Here is a 26,377-nt window from a genome sequence, read left to right as displayed (position 1 = left end):
TCCATAGACTCGGCTGGCAAACGATTTTACATGATAAATGCTCTAAACAAACATTGTAATCATATCCTCAAAGTTCATATACTAAAATAAATAAAGTATACAGATGTGTTATGATCATGCGTTATTCATATTATGTTTATTATATAATGGATCATGATTAAAGCAAAAACTCAAAAGAAAGAAATACAAATAAAAATCTCTAATAAAAAACAAATAAAACAATAGCCTAGCCTATACAAAAAAGAAGAAAGAAAAAATGTGTCATGCATATATTGTATCTGGAAAGGGTAGGCAGAATCCAGCACAGCAGTAGTTCATTGAGACACGGAAGTCAGAAGGTTTATTATATAATCCCCCCTTCATTCTCTATCAGTAATTAATTCTGCTCCTTTAAATCAGCTGTCTCTCTCCATGTCAACTCCCTTCACTCTCATTTGCTGCCAGCTAACTCACTCACGCCCACATTCAATCAGGTGTTCCTTTTAAGCAGTCACTATAATGTGTTTTATGGATGATCATGTGATTTGTTCAGTAGTGTATGGTTAATGCATTGGAAGTTATGTCGTTGATGTAATGTCTTTATGTTATGCTCTGCTCTGGGGTTTGTTGTTGATATCAGATCTGTGTCTCTATGCACAGATAATCTGAGATATCAAATGTGATATCAGAGCTGTGTCATCGGTGGAAAGGTAATCTGTGATATCACATGAGCAGAGCCACACCGCCATACTAAATGCAATAGCTTTGCAATAAATGATTAATGGTCAATCTGAGCTGAAGAGTCTTAATGAAATAGGATGATTAGCTTCAGTCTATACCTTTTTTGGTCATAACCGTCACTGTGTAATATTTATAATATTTATTTATTATGCATCTATTATGCACTTGCAGAGTACTGTTTACATGGTGAACTGATGACCAAAATAAAACATTGAAAAGTGAAACTGAAGTAAAGGTTGAGAACTTCTAAGCCACCGTGTAGAGAAACAGCACGAGAGTAAATAGATGAATAAAGTAGGAGAAATGGATCGCATTCGGGCCACAACAAAATATACTCTCACATGGTCTAACTGGTGGTGGTGGATCTGATGTAGTCATGGGTGGTGGTGGATCTGATGTAGTCATGGGTGGTGGTGGATCTGATGTAGTCATGGGTGGTGTATGTGGTGGTGGATGCGATGACGTAGTAACATGTGGTGGTGGATGGGATGATGTAGTCATAGGTGGTCTTGGATGGGATGATGTAGTAACATGTGGTGCTGGATGTGGTGGTGTAACAGTAGTGGCTGCATCAGGGCCAGGTGGTGGTGGGTGGGGTGATGTATTCATGGGTGGTGCTGGTGGAGGTGATGTAGCCCTAGGTGGTGCTGTTACCATAAGTGGTGGTGGATGGGATGCTGTAGTAACATGTGGTGCTGGATGTGGTGGTGTAGCAGTAGTGGCTGCAGGGCCAGGTGGTGGTGGTGGAGGTGTATCGGGTGGTGTTGCAGTAGTGGCTGCAGGTGGTGGTGGAGGTGTATCGGGTGGTGTTGCAGTAGTGGCTGCAGGTGGTGGTGGAGGTGTATCGGGTGGTGTTGCAGTAGTGGCTGCAGGTGGTGGTGGAGGTGTATCGGGTGGTGTTGCAGTAGTGGTTACAGGTGGTGGTGGAGGTGTATCAGGTGGTGTTGTACCGCCACACACGAAGCTCGCATCAGTGTCGGTGCCGGGGGATGTAAACGTGACAAAGCCTGGTGGGTCAGCGGTGATGTGGCTGTTGATCCAGCTCTGGAAGCGAGACACGCGAGCGTAGACTCCTGGGAAGTCGGGCAGAGCGCAGCCTATACCGAAGCTCACCACCCCAGACTGGACCCAGCGGGTACCGTTGCGGCTCACCATTGGCCCGCCAGAGTCTCCCTGATGTGGAAATGAGGGATTCATGGTGTATGTAAGAAGGATATTTTTGAGAGGCGCTAGCCCCTCCTATGTCCAGCTTTGAGGGTCTGTGTAAACACAAACATTGAAGACAAAGGTGTGTAAACAAAAACATTGAAGACAAAAGTGTGTAAACGCAAACATTGAAGACAAAAGTGAGGACGCAAATTGTGATTGGCCAGAATGAGATGATGTATGCTGACGTATGATGATGAGAGCGCCCCTCACTTTACACAAGTTTTTTAAATTAATTTATGCTTTATTTATTCAGATTTCTACTGCAGGGCACTATACTTGGGGTAGGGAAGGCCCCGATTGTTGGGAGGAACGTTTTCTACTCCTAATATCCAGATTATCTTGTAGCGTGCGCATACCTTTACTGCATCTTTGTGAGTTATATGAACAGAGTTGGGGTCCGTTACTCAAAAAAGTAATACACTACACATTACACATTACTTTTGAAAAAGTAATGCCTTACATTACTTGATTACGCCCTGGAGAAAGTAACTAGTTACACTACTCGTTACATTACTTTTGCGTTACTCCATAAAATCGCCTGAGATGCAGTCACATAATTTGCCCCTTAACAAATCTTTATAAGGAGGACATACTGTACACAAGATCTTTATGTATGCTCTTTAATACCAGGTTGTTGAACAAGTGAAGGAATAAAACAAACAATCAAACTCCACTCGCGGCGGGGGCCGCTGCAAGCAGCAGCAGGACGCAAGTAACTAGTAACTAAAGCAACCAGTAACTGTAGTGTGATTACTCAATTTGGAGGATTAGTGTCGTTACTTACTCGTTACCGACAAAAGTAGTGTAATTAAAGTAACTACACTACAAGTAGTGTAGTTACACCCAACTCTGTATATGAACTAGAACAATGGCCGTTGGGAGGTGATCAGGTGTGATCAATTGGCTAATAAACGGCCAATCCATTGTGATGTCAGAACAGGCCAGCTCCATATATGGAGATCTAGTGGTGATCAGTGCCCGTTGGGGGGTGATCAGGTGTGATGTCAGAACAGGCCAGCTCCATATATGGAGATCTAGGGGTGATCAGTGCCCGTTGGGGGGTGATCAGGTGTGATGTCAGAACAGGCCAGCTCCATATATGGAGATCTAGGGGTGATCAGTGCCCGTTGGGGGGTGATAAGGTGTGATGTCAGAACAGGCCAGCTCCATATATGGAGATCTAGTGGTGATCAGTGCCCGTTGGGGGGTGATCAGGTGTGATGTCAGAACAGGCCAGCTCCATATATGGAGATCTAGTGGTGATCAGTGACCGTTGGGGGGGTGATCAGGTGTGATGTCAGAACAGGCCAGCTCCATATATGGAGATGTATAGGGGTGATCTGGATTTAGGCCCTGTCCGGAGCCTGGGCAGGGGCTTTTGTGCTGGTACTGGACAACCGGTGATCTGACGGATTTGGATGTGGAACGCGTGTGTCAAATTTGAAGTCGGACACAGAGACGTGGTGCATTTATAGATAGATAAGTTACATTTGATAGAGCACCGACGTCTGACGGCGGTTTGACTCATATGGCTATATGAAGAATCAACTGACGACGAGAAAACGGTGGTAAATAATGTATCACCTGACATGAGTCCTTTCCTCCAGCTTCGAGACCAGCACAAATCATGTTCTGTGTGATGGTGACAAACTGTTGGTCATAGAAGCAGTCACACTGTTTATTTCCCACGACCGGCACGTCAACTTCCTGAAGGGTCTGGGGAGAGGGCAGGGGAACTAATGGAAGAGAAGACATACATACATATATATAGTTCTACTAGGTTCAAGGGTTCAAGGTTGTACTTTATTGTTACATCTTAATTGTGTACAGGCACATAATGTTTGTCTTCCTTCAGACAATGCAGCAGCATAGTCACACAGCAAACAAAGGGATCCAAAGAGAAAACAAAGAGTAAAAAGAGTATCATAATTATGTACATGTGCATGTTTTCTCTGTAGTAGTAGCAAAGTTAGGGATCCGACTAGGGATCCAGCTGATTGGGAAGCTTATACAAATGTGAAAGAAATGTATGCAATACTCAAAACGCAGCCCTATTCATCTATGCAGCTTGCCTGAACTGTTGAACTCCCCTGCCAGTGACCCACCAGCTCATCTAAATGGTAAACCGAGTTTGCTATTCTAATATCACCAGCATTCAATCTTTCCAATCTTTGTGAACATCCAATTTGTAACCGTTGCCCTAGGAAATTACATAACACTATATGGCGTTTGCCGTTTGCCATAGGAGATATGTGAAAAACCCTTGTCAGCTGTTACGCAACACACAACTACAGTTGTGTGACAAGGGTTTTTCACATGTCATCTCCTATAGCACTTATGCTGCGTTCACACGCATCACAGATACAGTGATGCATCCAACTTTTGTAGCTGCTGCAAAAGATACAAAGCTACAAATTGATGCTGAGCTGGGTTCAACTTCCAGACGTAAAGCTACAAAGCTACAGCTGTAGCTGAAATCACACACGTCACTACGGAAGCACGCTTGATGACGTCATGACCGTGTGAGCAACAGTTTTCACAAAGCGACAATGCGACAAATTATGCTGTGATCTTTGCTTCTTTTGCATCTGCCCGTGTGAATGCAGCATTACTCACCTCCAGATTGTTCTATTGTACCCCAGCCAGTCACCCAGCTCATAGTTCCAGCGTAGAAGGTGCTGTCCGCCGCTGCCAGACAGACCGGGCGAATGTAAGGCGTGAAGGCGACAGGGCTGGAGAGCTTCAGCAGAACGATATCGCTGTCTTCACTCGCCAGCTGAGAGTAGTCAGGATGGCGGATGACCTGTGTGACCGTCCTGGTTAACTCATTGGGGTTGGTTCCTTCTTGGCTCTGGCGGCCCAAGTAAACAATCTCACCATTAGGAGTGTTCCTGAAATAATTTGGAAAAAGAGAGTCTGATAACCATGATGTGTTGTGAGGGAGGGGATGGGGGGATAAAGGGAGACACTAGGCTATGGCTATTTGGCGGTCCTTGTCATGGAAGAGTTTGGGAACCCCTGTCCTGTTGTCATGATTTGAAATAGTGATCTTTATAAATACTTACGGTAACCTACAATAATATAGATGATCATTCGCTTAATTTGTTCATGGCAGGATGTGGTTCTGTTTAGGGATGTCCAATGGGCAGCCTAATGGAAGCCTGATGAAAGTCAATGAAGGGCTGAGATCCAGTCCAAATTGATTTCTCACCCTCTGAAGCAGTGTGCAGCGGACAGCACCCATTCTTTGTTGATGAGAGAACCTCCACAGAAATGCCTGCCAGAAGAACCGTGTATGCTGGCTTGCCAAGGCCAGTTCCCCGGGGGCGAGTCGTGACCTCCAACGATTCTGGTGTTCTGAGGCGCCTGGCCGCACACTAATGAAAAACAAAACAGAGACCAGAAATCAGAGAGATGTTTTATGAAGTCGTGTGCAACAGCAAGTTCAGGAGTAGCGACCACCCTCTGCTTAACACGGCAACTTGCCGCTCTCAATTGCACCCCTAGCTTCCTCCCACACATGACATACCTCACCTGCACTTAAGGTGGCCTTACACTAGCTACTCAGCTCTGTAGCAGTGGCCGGCAAACTGCGCTCTTCTGGATCGTACCAGTAAAGAAAGGGAAGGTTGCCGTATATTAAATTAGTCGATGGGTGGCTCTTCCAAGACAGATTTTGCGCTCTCATTAGAAGGCGGGTGTAAGTGCCATCCAACAGATTCTCTTGTTTCTTTGAAAGTGTCCATGTCTCGGAGCCATAGAGTAGAATCGGCTCAACGGTCGTCCTAAATATTTGTACTTTTAACATCTTACTAAGCTGGGATGACCAGATCTTATGCATGTCATTGCAGGCTGACCAGGCCATACCCTTCCTAGTTTGAAAGTCCTTTTGGGAAGAAGATATATATGAACCCAAATACTTGTAGTCATCAACCCGTTTCAGAGGAGTGTTAAGTGTTTTTGAGTGGTGTAAACCACTCCTATACAACTGGCTTTGTTAGTCTGTCAAAAAATTAGCATGGTGCATTGTGATTGGCCGGAATGAGACATTACGTCAGTGACCACAGCTGATCAGGCTATGTAAGACCTTTCACCACTCAGTTCACACGGGTGTGATTTTTATGTTTACGTTTCAAGTTATAATATTCATATATTACATATTCTCATCTTAAATATGGGGCCAGAGCCCCCTATGTGTTGTCCGTCAAATTGGAGATGGACAGAGAGAGGCTTCCTGACTCCTCTCAAATCTCGCGAGAGTTTGTTGTTGGGATAAAGAAAGGTCGATAACAAAGTAGATTTTCTCCTGATTTGTCTCGCTAAAAGAAGCCATTTTAGTATGAATATCTTGGTGTGTGTGTGTGTGTGTGTGTGTGTGTGTGTGTGTGTGTGTGTGTGTGTGTGTGTGTGTGTGTGTGTGTGTGTGTGTGTGTGTGGAGATATTCATACCATTTGATGCCTTCTGACTAGGTTGCATGCATGGGGCCATGTATTCCCAAATTTAGCTAGCCAGGAACCGACCCCCTGGGTAGTTCCGCCTCTCAGGGTTATATGGCAGGCTATTTTCTGTCTCTTTTCTGTAAACCACCAACGGAGGCAGAAGTCTCAGTTAGCTGACCAAGGCTTAGGCCTTTGCAACTACAAGATTTGAGCCGTGTAAAACACACAATCTAACTTCAAAATGGACTAACGGTATGTTCATTCTTTTTCTGTATTAACATTGTATCATCATTTGCATAGTAGTACATTACCAGTTAAATAGCTGTAAACATAATGTTCTATTTGCTCTGTTTCTTTGTCATCCATACAGGTTTTAATTACCTAACTATTTGCTACTAACTATTTGATTATTTGACTATTTGACAGACACTGGTTTGGATTATTTAAACACTGGATTAACAGTTTTAAGCTTTAGCATTAAACAGTATAGGCCTAAAACGTTGAGTAATTCGCCTAATAGTAACTATTTAGTCGTTACAGGCCTTCCAGGGGCCTATAGGTTTGGTATAAGTAATCTGAACTGTGCATGATTGAACAAATCAATCAATTAAGCAACGATAAAGGTGAAAATATTAGATTCTGGGACAGTGTGTGTGTGCGCGCGGAATTTGGCAGCAGAAATAGGACATTTCATGAAACAAACAAACAAACAAACAAACAAACAAACAAACAACCAAACCATTTTCACATGTATGCTTACCAGACAGTTGTGAATAAGAGCCTGGAATTCAAAATAAAGGAAGACATTAGGTTCAGTCAACAGCTAGCATAGTGGTGTCGCCTAGTTCTAACCATATTAAAATTGATTATATTTCACAGAAAACTAAAACTAAAGGGTTCATTAAATATCTGGACTGTAGTTTACACTGGAACTTTTATAGTCTTCCTCAAATAAAAGTGATTTCCTGTTTTTTTATATAGAAGTGTATATATTTGTACGTCTCGAAATGTTCTGATGAATTGAAAATGGTGGACCCTGTTGTAAAAAAAGTGTAGGCCTAATGCATTACCAGTGTGTCGTCCACAGTAACAGCTCAAAAAAGACAAGAGACAAAACTGAAACTAACTGGTTTGGCAAACCGGTTATGTTGAACATATAGAGCACCAAAGTCGGACAAAATGTCAGTGCTGAAATAGGGTTAGGGTTAATACTGTAAGATTCGCATAAAGCATGATCTCAGAGTTATATATTATCAGTACTACACTACTATTAATAGTGCTATGATATTAGGCTATAATACAATAATTAATAATATAATATAAAAAGGTGTGACACACCTGTCACTGTGTCACACCAGTGACACACCTGTCACAAAATTATACAAGGTCATTGTACTCTAGTCTAGAGTGACAATCCCAATTAAGGTCCCACATCTAATCCCAAAGCCTGTGGAGTTAGTTTTATATCATAGGCTTCATAAGTCATTCATAATGGATCTGTTAGTAAATATCTTAAAGCAGCTGTTAACAGAGAACCCTAGTGGCCTAACCATATACAAATTATACACAATAGTGTATAATTAATTTGTGACAGACTAGATGCTATGTCTTTACCAGCACTGACATCTAACAGGTTTGTCCTCCCTGAGGTTACATTTGTCTTTGTAAAAATGAATGTGATCCTATAAATGTCTCACTGCAATATAGGGAATACAAATACACTTGACTTTAGCTCACTGCTATAAATTAGATTGATTAGATCAAATCACTGGGGAATTGTACTGAGTACTTTGTCCGCCATTTATTAAAAATAATTGGATGTGCTACCTTTTTGGATTTAAAAAAAAAAAATCCTTCTTTTTGATAAAATAGATGAGGGGAATTGTACTGTAGCAAACGATACAAATCCACAAAATTAATGAAAATCTGAATAGTAAATAAGTTATACATCAAAACCAGTAAGAATGTACAGTAGCTCACAATGGCAGAGCAAAGCATGCTCATTTTGTAATTGGCCATGTTAAAGTCAAAACTTGTAATTGTTGTCATATAATTATAAGCAAAATATATAATGAAAAATTGGGAACACATATGCCGGTAATATAATTAATTATAATCCTCTATCACTTGCAGGCTATATAAAAACAATGTAGGCCTATGCAAATATAAGAGTGCAACCGAGCAGGCCATCCTAGTAACAAAATAAAGTTGTATTTTCTCTGTTTTAGCCTTGGGTAGAAACATCAAAGAATAATCAATGGCCTTTCATACCTTTGAGCTGCAGGACGAGCATGAGAGATATCCCACACAGCTGCTTGTGGAGGGCCATGTTTCTATCTCTCCATTCCACTTACCTGACTGGCACTGTCAAATAGCTTTGCTTTGTACTCAACTCCTCCCATACAGTGGCAACTGACTATTAAACTATTTTGACGTGTCGCTGGTTTCCTCATTCCTACTCTGATCCACAACACCTTGCTCTGTTGTCTGGAGTGGTGTTCTTCCTGTCATTATGACGCACTCAACAATCTGAAGGTCAATTGTACGATCACAATTAACCCAGAGGCTGATTTTACAAATGCCTTCGAAATTAAAAAAACAGCTTTCTGAAAAACCTGCATGTTTAACTGCATGTTTCTATGTGGCGTTCAAATGTTTTCATGTCAAGGACAGCCAACATGATACTGTACATAGGCTATTTGGCCATGTACCCCCATGTCAATAGATTTACTGTTGGAACTGTCATTACTGTCATTACTGTTTCAATACATGTATTTTACTGTTGGAAGCAAGGATTTGAGTTAAAAATGTTTGCTTTCAAACATGCACACATTTTCAAGAATAGCAGATAGCTTGTGAATAAGCCATGGCATAGAAGGCTACAATGACAATCCTGATTAAAATAAAGAAATATATATTTTGTGATTTATCCATTAGGGGTGTGCTGAAATATCGATATGGCGATATATATCGATACATCCTCCCGCGATAAATAATCAATATTGATTATTAAAATATCGATATCGATATTAGAAATTTGAAATGTTGTTCATAATGAAGTGATGAACAACATGTTTAGAAAAGGAGGAAATGACAGCTAAAATAAAGCAAATCCCACTCAGATTCCACAGCAACCAGAAGTACTGAATTACTGGAAGTCTCCAAACAGCTTTGTGGGAATACAAAATGCTGCATTTTTTCAGTTCCAAGTATTTTAGATATCGTGATATCGTTGATGAAATTTCATACAATATATCGATATCGCAAATATCGCAATATATCGAATATCGTGATATTATCGTTATCGGGCCTAATATCGCGATATATATCGTATCGTGAGGAACCCATATCGTCCCACCCCTATTATCCATCTCCCCTAATCAATTAACCCATTAAACCCATTAGTCATATACTGCATTTCTGCATATTGCTTGTAGGATGTCAGAACAAGCCAGCTCCATATGGAGATATAGGGGTGATCAGGTCCAGAGCCTGGGCAGAGGCTTTTGTGCTGGTTCTGGACAACCGGCTATCCGACAGACTCAAGTCTGCACTGCACTGCACTCCCCGTGGGGGTGTGGAACACGTGTGTCGAATTTGAAGTCGGTGGGGTGAACGGTTCTCGAGTTGTATGGATTACAAACACACACGTACAGAGACTTTATTTATAGATAGATTTTAGCAGTATTGGCAATTCTGCTATTATTTTTCACAAAATTTGGCAATAATTATGGTTGAGGGGCGTGAGGATCCTTCAGGAACTGAAGCTCACACTCGTTTGTAAAAAAAAAAGACCTTTGACCTTGGAGTGCAATGGAGTCTGACTCTGGTTACACACAAGCTGTGTGTAGACTGTGTACCACAATTGTGATGATTTGATTGGCTGAACACAGAATGTGATGATGATGAGAGCGCCTCTCACTTCACACAAGTGTGATTTTTATTTATTACTTGTCAAATAATTTCAGTCAATGTTTATATAGCTCATTGTGTATAGCTTTTTTTTGGGGCTGCTTGCAGCTATATTTATTATTAATAATCAATTCAACTTCTATCACATTTCATTCATTAAATGCAACTAGCTTCAACAGAAAATAATGGGAAAAAAAGGAAAATAATTTATTAAAATACTTATATAATAATTTATTAAAATTATTTTACTGTGTTACAATCATAATATATGATGATATCAAATTTATATTATAAATAAAATAGGCAGACACAATTGCACTGCCTTAAGCCATGGTGTACAGAATCAGCACGGGAGTAAATAGATGAATAAAGTAGGAGAAATGGGTCGCATTCGGGCCACAACAAAATATACTCTCACATGATCTAACAGGTGGTGGTGAGGATGAGGTAGCAGTAGTGGCTGTATCAGGGCCAGGTGGTGGTGTATCTGCAGGTGGAGGTGTATCGGGCGGTGTTGCAGTAGTGGCTACAGGTGGTGGTGGAGGTGTATCGGGTGGTGTTCTACCACCACACACGAAGCTTGCATCAGTGTCGGTGCCGGCGGATGTAAACGTGACCAAACCTTGGTGGGTCAGCTGTGATGTGGCTGTTGATCCAGCTCTGGAAGCGAGACACGCGAGCGTAGGCTCCTGGCATGTCGGGCCGAGCGCAGCCCACGCCGAAGCTCACCACCCCAGACTGGACCCAGCGGGTACCGCCGCGACTCACCATCGGTCCACCAGAGTCTCCCTGATGAGGAAATGACAGATTAATTATGTATTTTTTAAGAAGTACATGTATATTCTTCATTTTGTATTTATTATCCCATTAAGACCCGAGTTCGATTCTACAAATGACCAAATCAGTTCTCAAACGTTTTCGTAATTCAAAATTATCCAACATTTTTCAAACACTTTCAAGATTTTTCTAAAATCCACCAAAAATCGCAGATGTACAATCTTGCAGCTTTTACATCTACAACGGGTTATTTATGCTTTATGTATTCAGATTTCTGCTGCAGGGCACAGGAACTGAAATACACCTTTTATGATGAATTGAACATGGTGGACCCTATTGTAAACAAGTGTAATGCTTTATGGTGTCGTCCACAGTTAACAGTCTTGTATTGAGTTGTACTGTAATTCTCCAAACTGTTAATAAATACTTCAATCAATAAAACCTGAAAAATAATGATCGAAGTTTCTGTATATGTGATGTAAAATTACTTTGTTGGGTTATATTGACTTGACTTATATTGACTGGGTTTATGGGTTTAATAAATTGCTATATTAAATTTACTGTTTGATTGTAAGCCTAATTTAATAAATCCTTTTTATTTACACTTACTTGATTATTTGCCATATTATTCACTCTTGAATAATATGGCAAATAATATAAACTCGACAGAACTCGTACTCATCATCATTCTGATTAGTCCTCATGATGTACTCTCTATTTTTACAGTTGCTGTAAAAAGAAAAAAGCTGCAAATATTACTTTAACTTTTCTCTTCTACCCTGGATTTGAACCTGGATAGCAAGTGCTAAAATGTTTGCCTTGGGTCAGGGGAGAAATGTAATCTTGACCATTGGGTCAAAATTCTTGTCAAAACCTGTGTCTATACTCTATTAGTCTCACGTTACCAGACTGTTGCCTCTCGCAATTCCAAATGCTTTCATCATACAGTCTGGACCAACGGAAGAGCTGTCATGAGTAAACTATAAAGCAGAAGCGGAGCCTCCTCGCCACTTCAGTTTTGTCTTTACAGTCGCGCACATTTATCCTAATATGAATAGAAATCATCTAAGCATATATAGCTTGTTGCTTAGCAGAAAAGGAAATAAAAAAATAAGCTCTAAAGATATTTTTAAAGATATTTTCATGAACGGAAATGGCAGCTTCCTTACTCAGATTTCGGGAGCTGTAGTTCCAGACTCTATATAGCATTCGGAGATTGTGTAATAGTCGTCTGCGGCTACACGAGACTAATACTCTATAGGTGAGACATGACCTTTGATCTAATTTTGTCTAAAGAGAAGAGCAGGGGGTCAAAATCTTTACTGTATCTTTGTGAGTTACAATGAATACGTTCAATTTGATTGCTGATTTGACAGGTTGTCGATGAGAGAGAATGACCGAGAGAGTAGAATGATTGTCACCTGACATGCATCCTTTCCTCCAGCTTGAAGACCAGCACAAATCATGTTCTGTGTGATGGTGTAGCGTCGGTGTAAAAGGCAGTCACACTGTTTGTTTCCCACGACCGGCACCTCAACTTCCTGAAGGGTCTTTGGAGAGGGTAGGACAACTAATGGAAGAGAAGACGTACACAAGGGTTTCCACCAATAATTATTTTGGCATTAAAATGTAAGATAGTTTGTCATATTTTAGCCATCTGAAATGTTTTACTTTTAGACATTTTGGCAGGCCTTCTCACCTCCAGAATCTGAGATTAGCCCCCAGCCAGCCACCCAGCTTGTGGTTCCGGTGTAGAAGGTGCTGTTTGCTGTTGCCAGACAGACAGGGCGAATGTAAGGCGTGAAGGAGACGGGACTGGAGAGCTTCAACAGGACAATGTCGCTGTCTTCATGGCCAGCTGAAAGTAGTCAGGATGGCGGATGACCTGTGTGACCGTCCTGTTCACCTCATTGGGGTTGGTTCCTTCTTGGCTCTTTACTGAGGTTATGTTTAGGAATAAGTTTAGTTTTAGACATCGTTTTTACTGATCGAGGTTACGTTTAGGAATACCTGGCGACTGTTCTGAGGTGGGTGGATTTGACCCGCGGGGAGAGCGTGTTTTGGGGCAAACCTTCTTATTCACTGCCAGTAAGGCCATGGTAGTATCTCCACACATCTCCTTTCACAGGATGTTTTATATATTGTTTTGAAATATTTCAATTTCATTTCATAATGGAAGTCAATGACGGTCAGATCAGGCTGAAATCCCGCCCAAATTTGGAGTCCTATAGGCCTACAGGTATATCATAGAGACGTATTAAATTCTCACCTTCTGAGGAAGCAGTGGGCAGCGGACAGCACCCATTCTTTGTTGATAAGAGAACCTGCACAGAAATAGCCTACGAGAGGATGGTTTATACTGGCCTGCCAAGGCCAGCTCCCGGGGGGCGAGTCGTGACCTCCAACGATTCTGGTGTTCTGAGGCGCCTGGCCACAAACTAACAAAACAAAACAAATATAAATCAGAGAGATGTTTTATGAAGTTGTGTTCAGGACTGGAGTAGAGACCGCTCTGTTCTTATCAGTCCACTCCCCGTTCACAATTCCTTCATGCCCATCTAACACGCCTGCCTACGCTCGGCTTGATGTACAAGTACACCCCCTGGACATGATGCTAGTATGTCGCAGAGATTTACCCCCAATGATCTAACCCTTGATGCGGATTGCCAAGCAGGGAGGCGCACTGGGTCCCATTTGTATAGTCTTCGGTATACCCGGCTGGGTATTGAGCCCCGACCTCCTGATCTCAGGGCGGACACTCAAAACCACAAGGCCACTGAGCTGGTACAGTATACCAACAGTAGAACCCTGCATATATTCCCACTAAATACAGCCCAAGCCAACTAAAAGTATGGATTATGCCTCCACAAATATCCTTTTCTTTTTTTTAAAGGAGGCTATTACTTTAAGTCAACACCACTTTTACACTGACTTTTACCACTTTTCAGGATATCACAGGCTGTTCATGTTTTAAATTCATCTTTAATGTGGCAGAATAAATAGGAAATGTAATGAAACAAACAACCAAACAAACACAATACAATTACATAAATAAAAACTGTTTCACATGGTTGCTTACCAGACAGTTGTGAAAAAGACCCTGCAATTAAAAGAAAAGGAAGACATTAGGTTCAGTCAACAGCACAGCATGTGTGAACTCTGTCGCCTATTTCTTCATTGTGTGCTAAGATATATTAAACATAGATTTAGTTTGACAGAAAAATATAATGGTTCATTTAATATCTGGACTGCAGTTTCCACTGAAACTTCTATAGTGTTCCTCAAATAAAAGTAGACAAGAGACAAAACAAAAACTACATTTCCAAGACATTTCCAGCTTACATTTTGGAAAAGTGAAAAATAGGCATCGTTATTTGGTGCATATGCTATTGGTCCATGCCCGTGTGCAAATTCAGATCAATTGCTCCATGCCACTGAGGAGAAGCAGGCAGAACAGGTTTTGGTGATAGTTTTGAGGACAGGTTTTGGTGACAGAGATTTCCTTATTTATATGTAGGATGTAGGCTAGTGTACATAATTTGTACACTAGCCTTTACCAGCACTAGCCGCAATTTGCAACTCTAGATTTTTATAATGTGATGAATCTAGAGTTGCAATACCCTCCATTGACTCACCACTCATCCAATTTGCGTTTGCGATCTGCTTGTATTAAACGACGTTAAACTCACCAACATTGCAGCTGTAGGGCAAGCTTGAATTATCCTCTTTCAATCTGCCAAGCTTTTGTGTCATACAAATCCACCGTAGACATGTTAGGAGCTACTTTCTGTCAAGAAATTCTGTGCAGGTGATTCTTTTTCTAAATGTTGGAGTTTGGAAGCACTCACCCCTGTGTCAATTATCTATTGTAATCCTGGGCTCTACACACCCTCCGACAACCTGGGGAGAGCAACGGACTTGAACTCATGCTTCCTTCATGCATGAGTGTCCATTTTTATTAAGGGGTCGCACTGCTGCCTCCTGCATTATGTGCACATGCGAAACAGATGGCACGCAGGGCCGTTCAGTGACTTACGACGAGCGCTTCCAAACTCCAACATTTAGAAAAAGAATCACCTGCACAGAATTTCTTGACAGAAAGTAGCTCCTAAGATGTCTACGGTGGATTTTTATGACACAAAAGCCCGGCAGATTGAAAGAGGATAATTCAAACTTGCCCTACAGCTGCAATGTTGGTGAGTTTAACGTTGTTTAATACAAGCAGATCGCAATTAGGATGAGTGGGGAGTGAATGGAGGGTATTGCAACTCTAGATTCATCCCATTATAAAAACAATCTAGAGTTGCAAATTGCGGCTATACCAGCACAGACATCTAACAGTTTTGTTCTTTTGCATTTGATTATTGCCTGCATGCCTGTCCATCCTGGAAGGGGGTCTCCTCTTTGTGGGTCTGTAAACTGACTGTACAGCCAATTCAAATGCAATTGGCTTTAGTTCATTAGATGACATCACTGTAGGTTAATGGACGGCATTTTGTAATTGGTCATGTTAAAGTCAAAACTTATCGTTATAGGGGAGAATGCATGGGGTAAGATGAGCCAGTGGGTAAAGTTGAATGTTGTATTAACAATTGCAAATATTAAAAGGTCCTGAATAACAAACTTGATTTAACTAAATATATATGGTTTCAATAATAGATAGATAGGCTACTATCTATCTATCTGGCCTATTGATAGTACATAAATAAATAAATAAATAAATAAGACTTTGCAAAAGGGAAAAGTCTTATTACATTATTTTCGATGAATACATTTTCTGTTCACGTTTAAACTTAAAACATTCAAATATCATTAATAAGACTGCAACCGGGCAAGCGATATAAAGTGGCAACATCAAAGAATATATTTTCTTACCTTTGAGCTGCAGGACGAGCATGATAGATATCCCACACAGCTGCTTGTGGAGGGCCATGTTTCTATCCCAGTTTCACTATAACTGATCAGCATTGTCAAATAGCTTTAAGTACTCAACTCCTTCCTGTGGGTGTCTACCTTATGGTGGGGGTTTGCGTGCCACAATGACCCGAAGGCTATACCGTCCGGAGTTTCAAAGCTCCTGGCAGTTTCCGGTTCATTTTTTTTTGTTTTAATCTTGATGATATGGCATACAGCTCATGTTTGAGACCAGAGAGTAGGACCCAAATGCAGGACGACAGTCAGGAACAGGTTCAAAAGTGTTTTATTAACACCCAAAACAGGGAACACGAAGAGCAGGGGGAAAATAACAAACACTAGGAGCAAGGAACGCTGAGATCATTTCAAATACAAGAGAAACAAAGAAAACTGTGACTATATAACTAATAATCCAACAAGGAACTGAAAAAACATATATATAGACACAGGGAGTAACAGGACACAGGTGAAACTAACTGACAATCAACACAGGGATAGGCTGAGACTAAAAGAAGTGCATCACAAAGGCTAATCACAGTACTGGTGAGAGAAGGCAGGAACAGAACTACAGGGGCAGACAGGAAGGCACAAAGCAATACTACAAAATAAGAGTGTGACAGCCCCCCCCCCCCCACCAAGCACACAGACAGATGGTGGGACAAACCAAGAGACAGACAGATCAACTGACAGACAAGCAGGCAGGCAGACAGACATGAGGTTTGACACAATAGGCGGGTAAAGGGGTCAGAACCGTCAGAAGGTCGACAGGAGGACTGGGGAGTAGACAGACGGACAAACAGACTGGCATATACACTAGCAGACAAACATACAGGTAGACAGGCGGACAGACAGACAGGCCGGGAGAAGGACTAACAGGCTGGTAGGTGGGGCAACTACACCCTTCAGAGGGCTGGACGTTCCAGAGAGGAACATTTCAAGTAACGAATAATAATCGGATTTTGACTATAGCATGAAATGAGCATTATATTAAAGGGCTTTTTAAAGTCACCACTCACCAGAAAATAAATTCAACATTACAACCACCCTAAAATGTCTTCTATGACCTATGTAGGGTGATCAGATCCAAACTGTTCATTTGAGGGACATAAGTATCGCTTGTGTGGGACAAGTGGGAAAGGACGGGGTTATCAACGTATTACTTAAGTTGCAATTTGTTAGTTGCTACGAGAGAGAGAGGTCTAGCCAACACCAACTGCCAAATGCCTTGATGTCACATTCGACCATGGGCCTAATATTTTGGCCTAATCATTTTGTTATTAAATCCCTCTGGCGTCTCACATTTTGCTTTAAAATGCTAATTATGGTCATGTGTGGTATGGCCGACTTGGTACTGTAGCCTAGGGGATATTTCTCATGTTATTTTAACAAGCTTAATAAAAACACATCTTGGAGGAAAAGAGACAATGAGAGAGCTTTACAACAGAACGCTAACTATTAGGGGACTAGCTATTAGGGCATTTGAACACTGATGCCTGCCAGTCACAATGTGGGACAGGGTCTCAATTTGTGGGACGCCTGAAAAGTCTTGGAAATGAGGGATTGTCCCACACAAAGGGGGACATCTGGTCATCCCAGCCCTATGGGTACCCTCTAACCAAAGAAATGGTTGTCAGCTTCTACCCAAACATGTTAGCAAAAGTCATTTCTGAAGCACTTTTCTGTATTGGCCCCCTGACTAGAAGGGAAATGCCAGCCACCCGTCGAAGAAAACTCATTTTGGCCGCTTGTATTCGCGACCTTATTCTTTCGGTCATGACCCACACTTCATGACCATAGGTGAGTGTAGGAACGAAGATTGCTCGGAAGAAAGAGAGCTTTGCCTTCTTGTATTCTGACAAACATTATAAACCCTGACACAGCATTTATTTTATTTTCTTCTTTTTTCAAGTCAACTTCGACTTGATTTTACTGCTGTGTGTCTTCCGTAAAACACATTGGATTAACAGAAAGGCTATCTATAGGATTATTACAAATGATAATTCATGTGATAACATGAGTTTATCTCAGATTTAATCATTCATTTCCATCACAGAATTGGGGGGCATTCAATAGTTTTATACATGCTTTTATTGCAATGCAGACAGTTTATTTTATCAGGTGATTATCCATTGATTATGTATTCAGAGTGCAATCACAATTAAAACAGAAGCATCTTAAGCATAGTTATGTGACCCGTTAACATAACTTGAAGCAAAACCAGAACATGCTCTCTCTTAGTTATATCTTCAGAACTGTTATTAGACTCTAGGGGCAGTATTATGCGTGTCTTAAGTACCAGGTCTTATTACTTAACTTAAGACCTGGAGGCGTGGTGGTCAATGCTGTTTGGCCACTCAGAATAGCCAAATGGCATTGAACACGCCTCCAGATCTTAAGTTAAGTAATAAGACCTGGTACTTAAGACACGCATAATACTGCCCGTACCTGTTTTCTATACTATAACTGAGAACCTCTAGTGGAGAACAGTGATGTCATTGTGTCTCTGCGAGCCTGATGGACAGGGAGATGGTTTTTACAATGTTCTGATTGTTAAAGATGGAGTGCCGTGATTTTTGTACTTTTTCTGTTTTGTATGCGTCTATGGAGTTAACATTACTCTAGTCTAGTAGACCCCAGGTGTGTCTATGGTGTCTATGGAGTTAACATTACTCTAGTCTAGTACAGGGGTTCTCAACCTTTTTGGCCGGGGACCCCCAAAAATGCTTTGGCAACGTCTCGGGACCCACGTCCCGCCCCCTCCCGACCCCCAATATAAATTGACTGCTACAATAACCTTAATAATAGAGACAATACACCATAAATAAATACTGAAACCATCATCATTAGGGAAGGTGTATGCATGTACTATGTGTACTATATGTAAACTCTTCATTTCCACTTTACAGCCATTCAGTTGCAAAAACCCCCCCCCCCCTTTTTTTTTTCTTTTTTTTTAAATAATTTGGGGACCCTCCAAAATAATTTGGCGACCCCCCGAGGGGTCGCGACCCACGGGTTGAGAACCCCTGGTCTAGTAGACCCCAGGTGTGGTTAGAATATTGAGATATGTTTCGCTGTGTAATTTCCTGAAAGTTAAATGCCGTTGAGTCAAAGGCCCAATCGAAATAACACGACGGCACGTTAGTGACTTCACAATATCATCCCCTCCCCCTTTATCATAGAACAACAGCTGTGGGTGCAGTTCACCCACCTGAAAACCAAGCTTACTTAATGAACTGGTGGGTGTGGCCACATCAAATCATCATTTTAACACTTTCTGTACACTTTTTTGAAAACAATCTTTCTCCTAGTATAATCACTATGATTATACTAGGAGAAAGACCTGATGATCATGTTTTAGGGGGGTGGGTCACGGCATTCCATCTTTAAATATTATGCTGCTGAGAAAGGTAGCGCCCACACTCCAGCTAACATGGTAAAGAATCACTTTATTAACCATTAACCTGGCGTTTCAACCCTTCGAGGATCTTCTTCAGGTGTGTAATATTGACCTGAAGAAGTGATTACCCTACTTTTATTTTGTTTTGCCTTATACTGTATATTATATAATTTAGGTTTGAATTATAATTATATAGTTTCACAAATTCATTATTGTGATAGACATGCTTACATCCTTCTGATTAATTGTGTAACCCTAAGCCAGTGGTTCCCAAAGTGGAGTCCGGGGACCCCCAGGGGTCCTTGAGGGAGTTCCAGGGGGTCCCCAGCTAAATGATAATTAGGAACCAAATGGACCCTTGGGTCTGTAACTCAGAGAGTGTACAAATTGAACCAAACGGACCCTGACGGGTCCATTTGGTTCCATTTGTACACTCTCAAGAGTTACATTAACATTGATTTTATTACAATAAAAATTGGGGTCCCAGATATAAAAATGCCATTGAATGGGGATCCGTAGCCTAATGCATGTCAAATTGGGGGTCCTTGAAATTAAGCGGGTTGAGAATCACTGCGCCATACAAATCTTCTCTTATGGGGGTCCCTGGCATAGCTCCTCAAATGGGGGGTCCGTGGGCCAATTAGTGTCAATTTGGGGGTCCTTGACACAAAAAAGTTTGGGAACCACTGCCCTAAGCTTTCCCTAAGCCATGCTGTTGTAGAGAATGAGCACAAGACTGAGGACAATAGTGAAGTAGGAGAAATGGATTACATGTGGGCCACCACAAAACAGACTCTCACACAGGGGTTGTGGTTTAGTAGTACCCATTGGTGTAGTACCCATTGGGTCTGGTGTAGTACCCATTGGTTCTGGTGTAGTACCCATTGGTTCTGGTGTAGTACCCATTGGGTCTGGTGTAGTACCCATTGGTTCTGGTGTAGTACCCATTGGGTCTGGTGTAGTACCCATTGGTTCTGGTGTAGTACCCATTGGTTCTGCTGAAGTACCCATTGGGTCTGGTGTAGTACCCATTGGTTCTGCTGAAGTACCCATTGGGTCTGGTGTAGTACCCATTGGGTCTGGTGTAGTACCCATTGGTTCTGCTGAAGTACCCAGTGGTTCTGGTTGTGCTGGTGTTGCTGGATCGGTTGGTACACTACACACATCGTCATCAGTGTCGGGGCCGCTGGAGGAAACCCCGACGAAGCCCACTTGGTATGTGATGCTGTCGCCGATCCACTGCTGGAAGCGTGACACGCGAGTGTAGACTCCCGGGAAGCCGGGCAGAGCACAGCCCTCGCCGAAGCTCACCACCCCGGCCTGGATCCACCTGTCACCTTGGTGGACTACCATCGGACCACCAGAGTCTCCCTGAGGATTTTTTTTTTTTTTTTTAATTTTGGTACATCCTTGATATTCACAATGCCTGAGATAAAAAATGCACTGTATGAAGGCTTCATTGAGGCAAGGTATAGAAATACTTTGTCCGGTACTAGATCCGATATTCAAAATGTACTTGAGTAAAAGTACAAAAGTGCATCAAAATATACTTGAATGAAGTTCTAAAAGTAAAAGTTCACATTCACACATTTTGAAGCGACACATTGTGAGCTTATGTAGATCTGCTATTTTCCCTACTTCTTACAATATTTTTCAAATGTAGGCTAGATAAATTCTTAGATTTTTTTTAAATTAATTTATGACATTATTTTAAGTGTTTAATTATTTTGTTAATTGTTACTTATTCACAATATTTTAGAAATAATAATAATACATTTCAAAATGACACAAAATAAAGGGACATTTGATTGTCCCTTTAACTCTCAAAACCCACTGTTTTAAAAAAAATAAAAATAAAATCTTATTTTATTTTTTATTTTTTTTTGAAAATAATTTGGGGACCCCCTAAAATAATTTGGCGACCCCCCCGAGGGGTCGCGACCCACGGGTTGAGAACCCCTGTCATAGAGAACGATAGAACTAAATGCACAGAGGAAGAGTAAAATGTATCACCTGACAGGAGTCCTTTCCTCCAGCTTGGAGACCGGCACAAATCATCTTCTCTGTGATGGTGTAGCGTTGGTGATAGAAGCAGCCACACTGTTTGTTTCCCATGACCGGCACCTCAACTTCCTGAAGGGTCTGGGGAGAGGGCAGGGGAACTAATGGAAAACATATGAAAAGGGTTCCCTATTAGGCCAGGGGTCCCCTAGCTTTTTGGGCCCAAGGACCCCCTCTGTTATTTTAAAACCGCACATGGTTTAATCTGGGGGTGATTCAATATTTATTCATCACACACGATGTATATTAAATGTGTCTTTATACATGCATAATGAAGTTGAATTAACCAATTACACACTTATTCATTATATCATTAACCCACAATGACGACAATGTAGGCTTTAAGTTAATTTAGTTGTCTTTAAACTTGCATAATGGGGGGACCTGATATTTAATAATCATTATATAAATTATATAAAAATGAAATGTCTGTATAGGCTGCATGTTAAGCTTAACAGTTAATTCACATTCCTCATTCACCTAAATGATGAAATGTTGAATCTGGCCTGAAATAATCTAGTGCTGTCATTGAAAACACATTACTGGAAATGATTTTGAATCTCACTTTCCAACAAGTATACTATGTTAAGTATCGGCCTACTATTAGTTCCACTGAACCAAGCCAGAACACAATCGTTAGACCATTAAAATATACGCTCTGAAAATGCACGCATGGTCAAAGTACACGCTGCATGCTTGCCTCTCACCGCAATGACCATTCTGGTTATATGACCTATACCCTACGTGCAGTAACTGCAGTTGCTCTCTAGGCTCAACTCTCGATCTCGAATATTGTCCCCCCAATGTTTAGGTCCCGACGGCGTCACTGCATAATGTCATTCCGCAAATATGGATGCTACGTTGAAAATTATGTATTAATTAATGGTTGTATACAATTAAATGCATATCTAAATTATAACGTGTAGATGGATGGGAATCGATTGCGCAGATTCATCTAATTGAAGGTTAAATGTGAACATCCCCATAGGCATATGCCCTAAATGACATCCCTGGATTGAGAACCACTGTCCTAGATCTCTTCAGCTCACCTCCTTGGTTGACAGCCCCCCAGCCAGTCACCCAACTGTCGGTTCCATTGTAGAAGGAGCTCTGCGATGCTGCCAGACAGACTGGAGCGATGTATGTGTTGAATGTGACAGGGCTAGAGAGCTTCAGGAGACAGATGTCGCTGTCGAACCTCGCTGCGGAATCGTAGTCAGGATGGCAGGTGATCTGTGCGACCTCCCTCCTCACCTCGTTGGGGTTCGATCCTTCCTGGCTGTCGCGACCCAAATACACGGTCAACGTGGACATAAATTCACCGCTGGGAGTCCTGAAACATTATTGAAGATCAAAAAGACAGAAGAGATTGTTTTAGGATAGGAGATGAACCACTAGAGACACACAGATCGTCCATTACTATTCATAGTGAACAGATAAACCGCAGGTATGTTTGTATACATACTAGGGCATTAAGCAACTAGTCGACTAGTGACTTTACAGGCTTCTGCCGGCGTGTGTGTGTGTGTGTGTGTGTGTGTGTGTGTGTGTGACTGTGTGTGACTGTGTGCGTGCGTGTGTGCATGCGTGCGTGCGTGCGTGTGTGGGTGCGTGCGTGCGTGCGTGCGTGTGTCTGTGTATGTGTTGGCAAAACACGTGTTGCCCATGTGTTGTGTGTGCGCAGCATTACATGAAGAGCTTGATGTGATTGGCTTGATGTGATTGGCGTGATACAGCGTTTGCATAGTAAGTGCGACCTGGGGTCGCAATCATATCATTTTATGTTGATTAAAATGCAATCTTGCCGCCCCATAAAAGGCAAAGGTTAAAAAACAGTTTGGACTGGAAAAAAAGTGCAAACTATTTTCCTTTTAAATACAGCCCAAGTCTGTGTTAACATTGATTTCTCACCTTGGGAAGCAGTGAGCAGCGGACAGCACCCATTCTTTGTTGATGAGAGAACCTCCACATAAATGGCCATCACCGTTGTGTATACTAGCCTGCCAAGGCCAGCTTCCAGAGGTGGCATCATGACCTCCAACGATTCTGCTCTTCGCAGGGGCGAGACCGCACGCTAATGAAACACAAATTAGTTTACGGTATAATGCAGGGACGGGCAACTTTGAGGGCCACATTACTGTCATAGCAAAACACAGCAGATCTACAAGCTCAAAACGCATCGCAGGAGCTTGTAGGTCTGCTATTTTTGCTATATTTGAATTAAAATCAAGATTTATTTTCTTTTGCTACTTTTGAATTGGAATCCTGAAAAGTATTTTTTTTTAATTTCAAATGCATTAAAGGACCACTTCACCACTTTTCAACCTATCTTCATATAATAGGTCCTCACTAATGATCATGATAAAATGGCACAATTTTCTTCTACTCAGTCTCATAGGACTCGGAGGGCTGTGGGCAGTTCAGAAACCCATCCACCAGTGACATCATCGATGGGGAATCCAAGCTAATAGAAACTGCAGGCTTTCTATAGTACTGAAAAGTTGCAATGCAAAAATGGAAGCCATCGTTCTCACGATAATAAAAATCTAACCATTTTTGTAAAAAGAAATCTTGTTTAAAAAACAAAAGATCTGTCTAATGATCATGTCACTGGTGGACGAGTTTCTGAACTGGCCACAGCCCTCCTATGAGACACAGAGTGAGTAGAAAATAATTGTGCCATTTTATCATGATTATTAGAGAGGACCTATTATATGAAGATAGGTTGAAAAGTGGTGAAGTAGTCCTTTAAGTTAACTTATGTTAACTTTATGAACTCAAAATAAAAATATATTGGACATAAAAAAGACAATATAGTCATTAAGCTACTATAATGTAATTAAAGCAGGTCATGTTTGCATGTTTGGAATTGTAACAGCTGAAATTAATTAAAAAATTCCGATATTAACCTGCAGGCCGCATTAAGTGAAGGTGGGGGCCGCATGTGCCCCCCGGGCCACCAGTTGCCAATGTATGGTATAATGAATGCTATAGTGTTTACTATGTGGCTATATAAGATATAGGCTAGATACTGTAGGTGGTTGCCTTTTTCATTAGGCTATAAAACAGGCTATTAATGTTTATGCAGAAAGAGGAATGAACGCAAAGACAAACATGTAATATGGATGCTTACCAGACAGTTGTGCATTAGATCCTGAAATTCAAAACAAGGAAAACATTATAGGTGAGGCTGTTCAGAGCTAATGTGTGTACATGTCTGCACTTTGTTGCAAATTGCAATTAAGAGTGTTTCGTTTGACAGAAAAAACAAATATCTGAACCATAACCAGACTATTGCTTCTGTAGTTTTCCTCAAATCAATGTGTACAAAAGACAATGCAAAAAGTATTGCTGCTACGGAGCAGTAGGAGGACTGGTCTGGACCTAAAGCAGGGGTTCTCAACCCGTGGGTTGCGACCCCCCAGGGGTGTCGCCAAATTATTTTGGGGGGTCCCCCCAAAAAAAACTGAATGCAACTGAATGGCTGAATAATTTACATAGTACACATAGTGCATGCATAACGTTAGCCTATTTATTTATTATCTATTTTAGCTATTATTAAGGTTATTGTATATTGGCCTTTTTTTTGGGGAGGGGCGGGGGTCGCGAGACACGGCCAAAGCATCTCCGGGGGTCCCCAGCCAAAAACATTGAGAAGGAAGTGTTTCCCATAAAGTTCATTTCCAGGGGCCAAAATGAGTTTTTGAAATGCCCAAACTCACAGCAGAAAAAAAAGGTGTGGACAGCGCCGCCAAATCTGGGTCTGACAAACTGGTTATAGGCCTTGCATAAAGTTACTGCAAGCCCAGACAATACTTTAATCGTAGCATGTCCCTTTTGACATGCTACGATTCATCGCACACCCACATACAGGTACGCCTATATTTCTATTGAAGGCAATGACAAAAGAAAGAATTACAATAATGTGAACAAAGGAATTTAAGATGTACTGTAAGTGTCAATGAAGCGTGAACTCAGAATTGTTATGTCTCACTCCCCATAGCCTCCACATCCCTGTGCTGTGGCCTGTGGCAATAGCTCATGTGGCCTCTCTCGACACTTCAGTGCCACTAGAGGGCTCTAAAGCACATTCCCAGCCAGCACACATGTCTCCCTTTCCCAATCTCCACACCTGGTCTGGCCTGCATGCATTGCAGGCAGATCTTCGCCAGTCTGTGGTTGGTAAATTTTAGCCAGCCAAACATCTTCCCAGTCTTATAAACTCAAAGTCCTTCTGACGTGCAGAATAGATCCAACATTTGGACGTCGCACTTTCATGGACCCATTTCCTACATCAATATTGATTGATTGATTGATTGATTGATTGATTGATTGATTGATTGATTGATTGAAGTATTTATTAACAGTTTGCAGAATTACAGTAGCCTACATTTCAAGCACAACTCAATACAAAAAAACTGTGAACTGTGAGTGGACGACCCAATAAAGCACTACACTTGTTTACAAGAGGGTCCACCTTAATTGTTCAATTCATTATAACATTTAGAGACATACAAATATACACTTCTATATAGCCAAAAAACAGGAAATCATCATAAAGTAGGTAAAAAGGGAAAATAAATCATATACAGTGAGGGGAGATTCAAATTTTACGGGGGCCAGTTTAAAATTGCAGCCGTCCGTAGGTAAGAAAATACTGTGATAGAACAATGGCACACAATTTAGCACCATTGTTAACATGATTGAAATCTTATCTGCCGGGGAGACTGGGTGTACTCAGCTGTTGTATTAAACTTATATACAGTGAAATATTGGCCCATATCCTACCACACACATTTTGAATATAGTAGCCTTCTTTTATTATAAATTTGTTGACTCTTTTGAAACTTCCCCAGAAAAAACTGATATAATTTTGCAGCCTTCATGGCTTTTACAATTGTTTTTTTAACATAATTATCATAAAGTAAAACCGCTGCTAAAACT

General features: G+C 41.4%; 2 protein-coding genes across 2 annotated transcripts; both read right to left on the bottom strand.

The window, feature by feature from the left end:
* Positions 1-1,066: 1,066 nt before the first annotated feature.
* On the bottom strand, positions 1,067-16,442 carry LOC306914268 (serine protease 33-like; the record flags this gene model as incomplete). The annotated part of the gene is made up of 7 exons (XM_079491258.1): positions 15,934-16,442; positions 14,138-14,158; positions 13,328-13,496; positions 4,546-4,820; positions 3,514-3,665; positions 1,375-1,893; positions 1,067-1,228 (listed from the first exon to the last, which is right to left on the bottom strand). The coding sequence occupies exons 1-7, from the start codon at positions 15,989-15,991 to the stop codon at positions 1,067-1,069; spliced, it is 1,356 nt and encodes a 451-aa protein (XP_079347384.1). The 5' UTR covers positions 15,992-16,442.
* A 3,626-nt stretch (positions 16,443-20,068) lies between these two features.
* LOC306913602 (serine protease 33-like) lies at positions 20,069-24,630 on the bottom strand. Its single transcript, XM_079490370.1, has 5 exons — positions 24,567-24,630; positions 23,345-23,507; positions 22,483-22,766; positions 21,386-21,534; positions 20,069-20,743 (listed from the first exon to the last, which is right to left on the bottom strand). Exons 3-5 carry the CDS (start codon positions 22,745-22,747, stop codon positions 20,075-20,077), a joined length of 1,083 nt encoding a protein of 360 aa, XP_079346496.1. The 5' UTR covers positions 22,748-22,766; positions 23,345-23,507; positions 24,567-24,630; the 3' UTR covers positions 20,069-20,074.
* Between the last annotated feature and the right edge of the window lie 1,747 nt (positions 24,631-26,377).

The sequence above is a fragment of the Electrona antarctica genome (genome assembly GCF_951216825.1).
Source record: "Electrona antarctica genome assembly, chromosome: 21".
Classification (NCBI taxonomy): domain Eukaryota; kingdom Metazoa; phylum Chordata; class Actinopteri; order Myctophiformes; family Myctophidae; genus Electrona; species Electrona antarctica.
This window is presented reverse-complemented; position numbering and strand designations above follow the sequence as displayed.

Coding starts and splice junctions, on each gene's coding strand:
- LOC306913602 (XM_079490370.1), bottom strand. CDS start 22,747: ATGTCCACGTTGACCGTGTATTTGGGTCGCGACAGCCAGGAAGGATCG. Junction 21,535..22,482: donor GGGGGCTGTCAACCAAGGAG/GTGAGCTGAAGA, acceptor GTTTTCCATTAG/TTCCCCTGCCCTCTCCCCAG. Junction 20,744..21,385: donor GAGGAAAGGACTCCTGTCAG/GTGATACATTTT, acceptor AAAAATCCTCAG/GGAGACTCTGGTGGTCCGAT.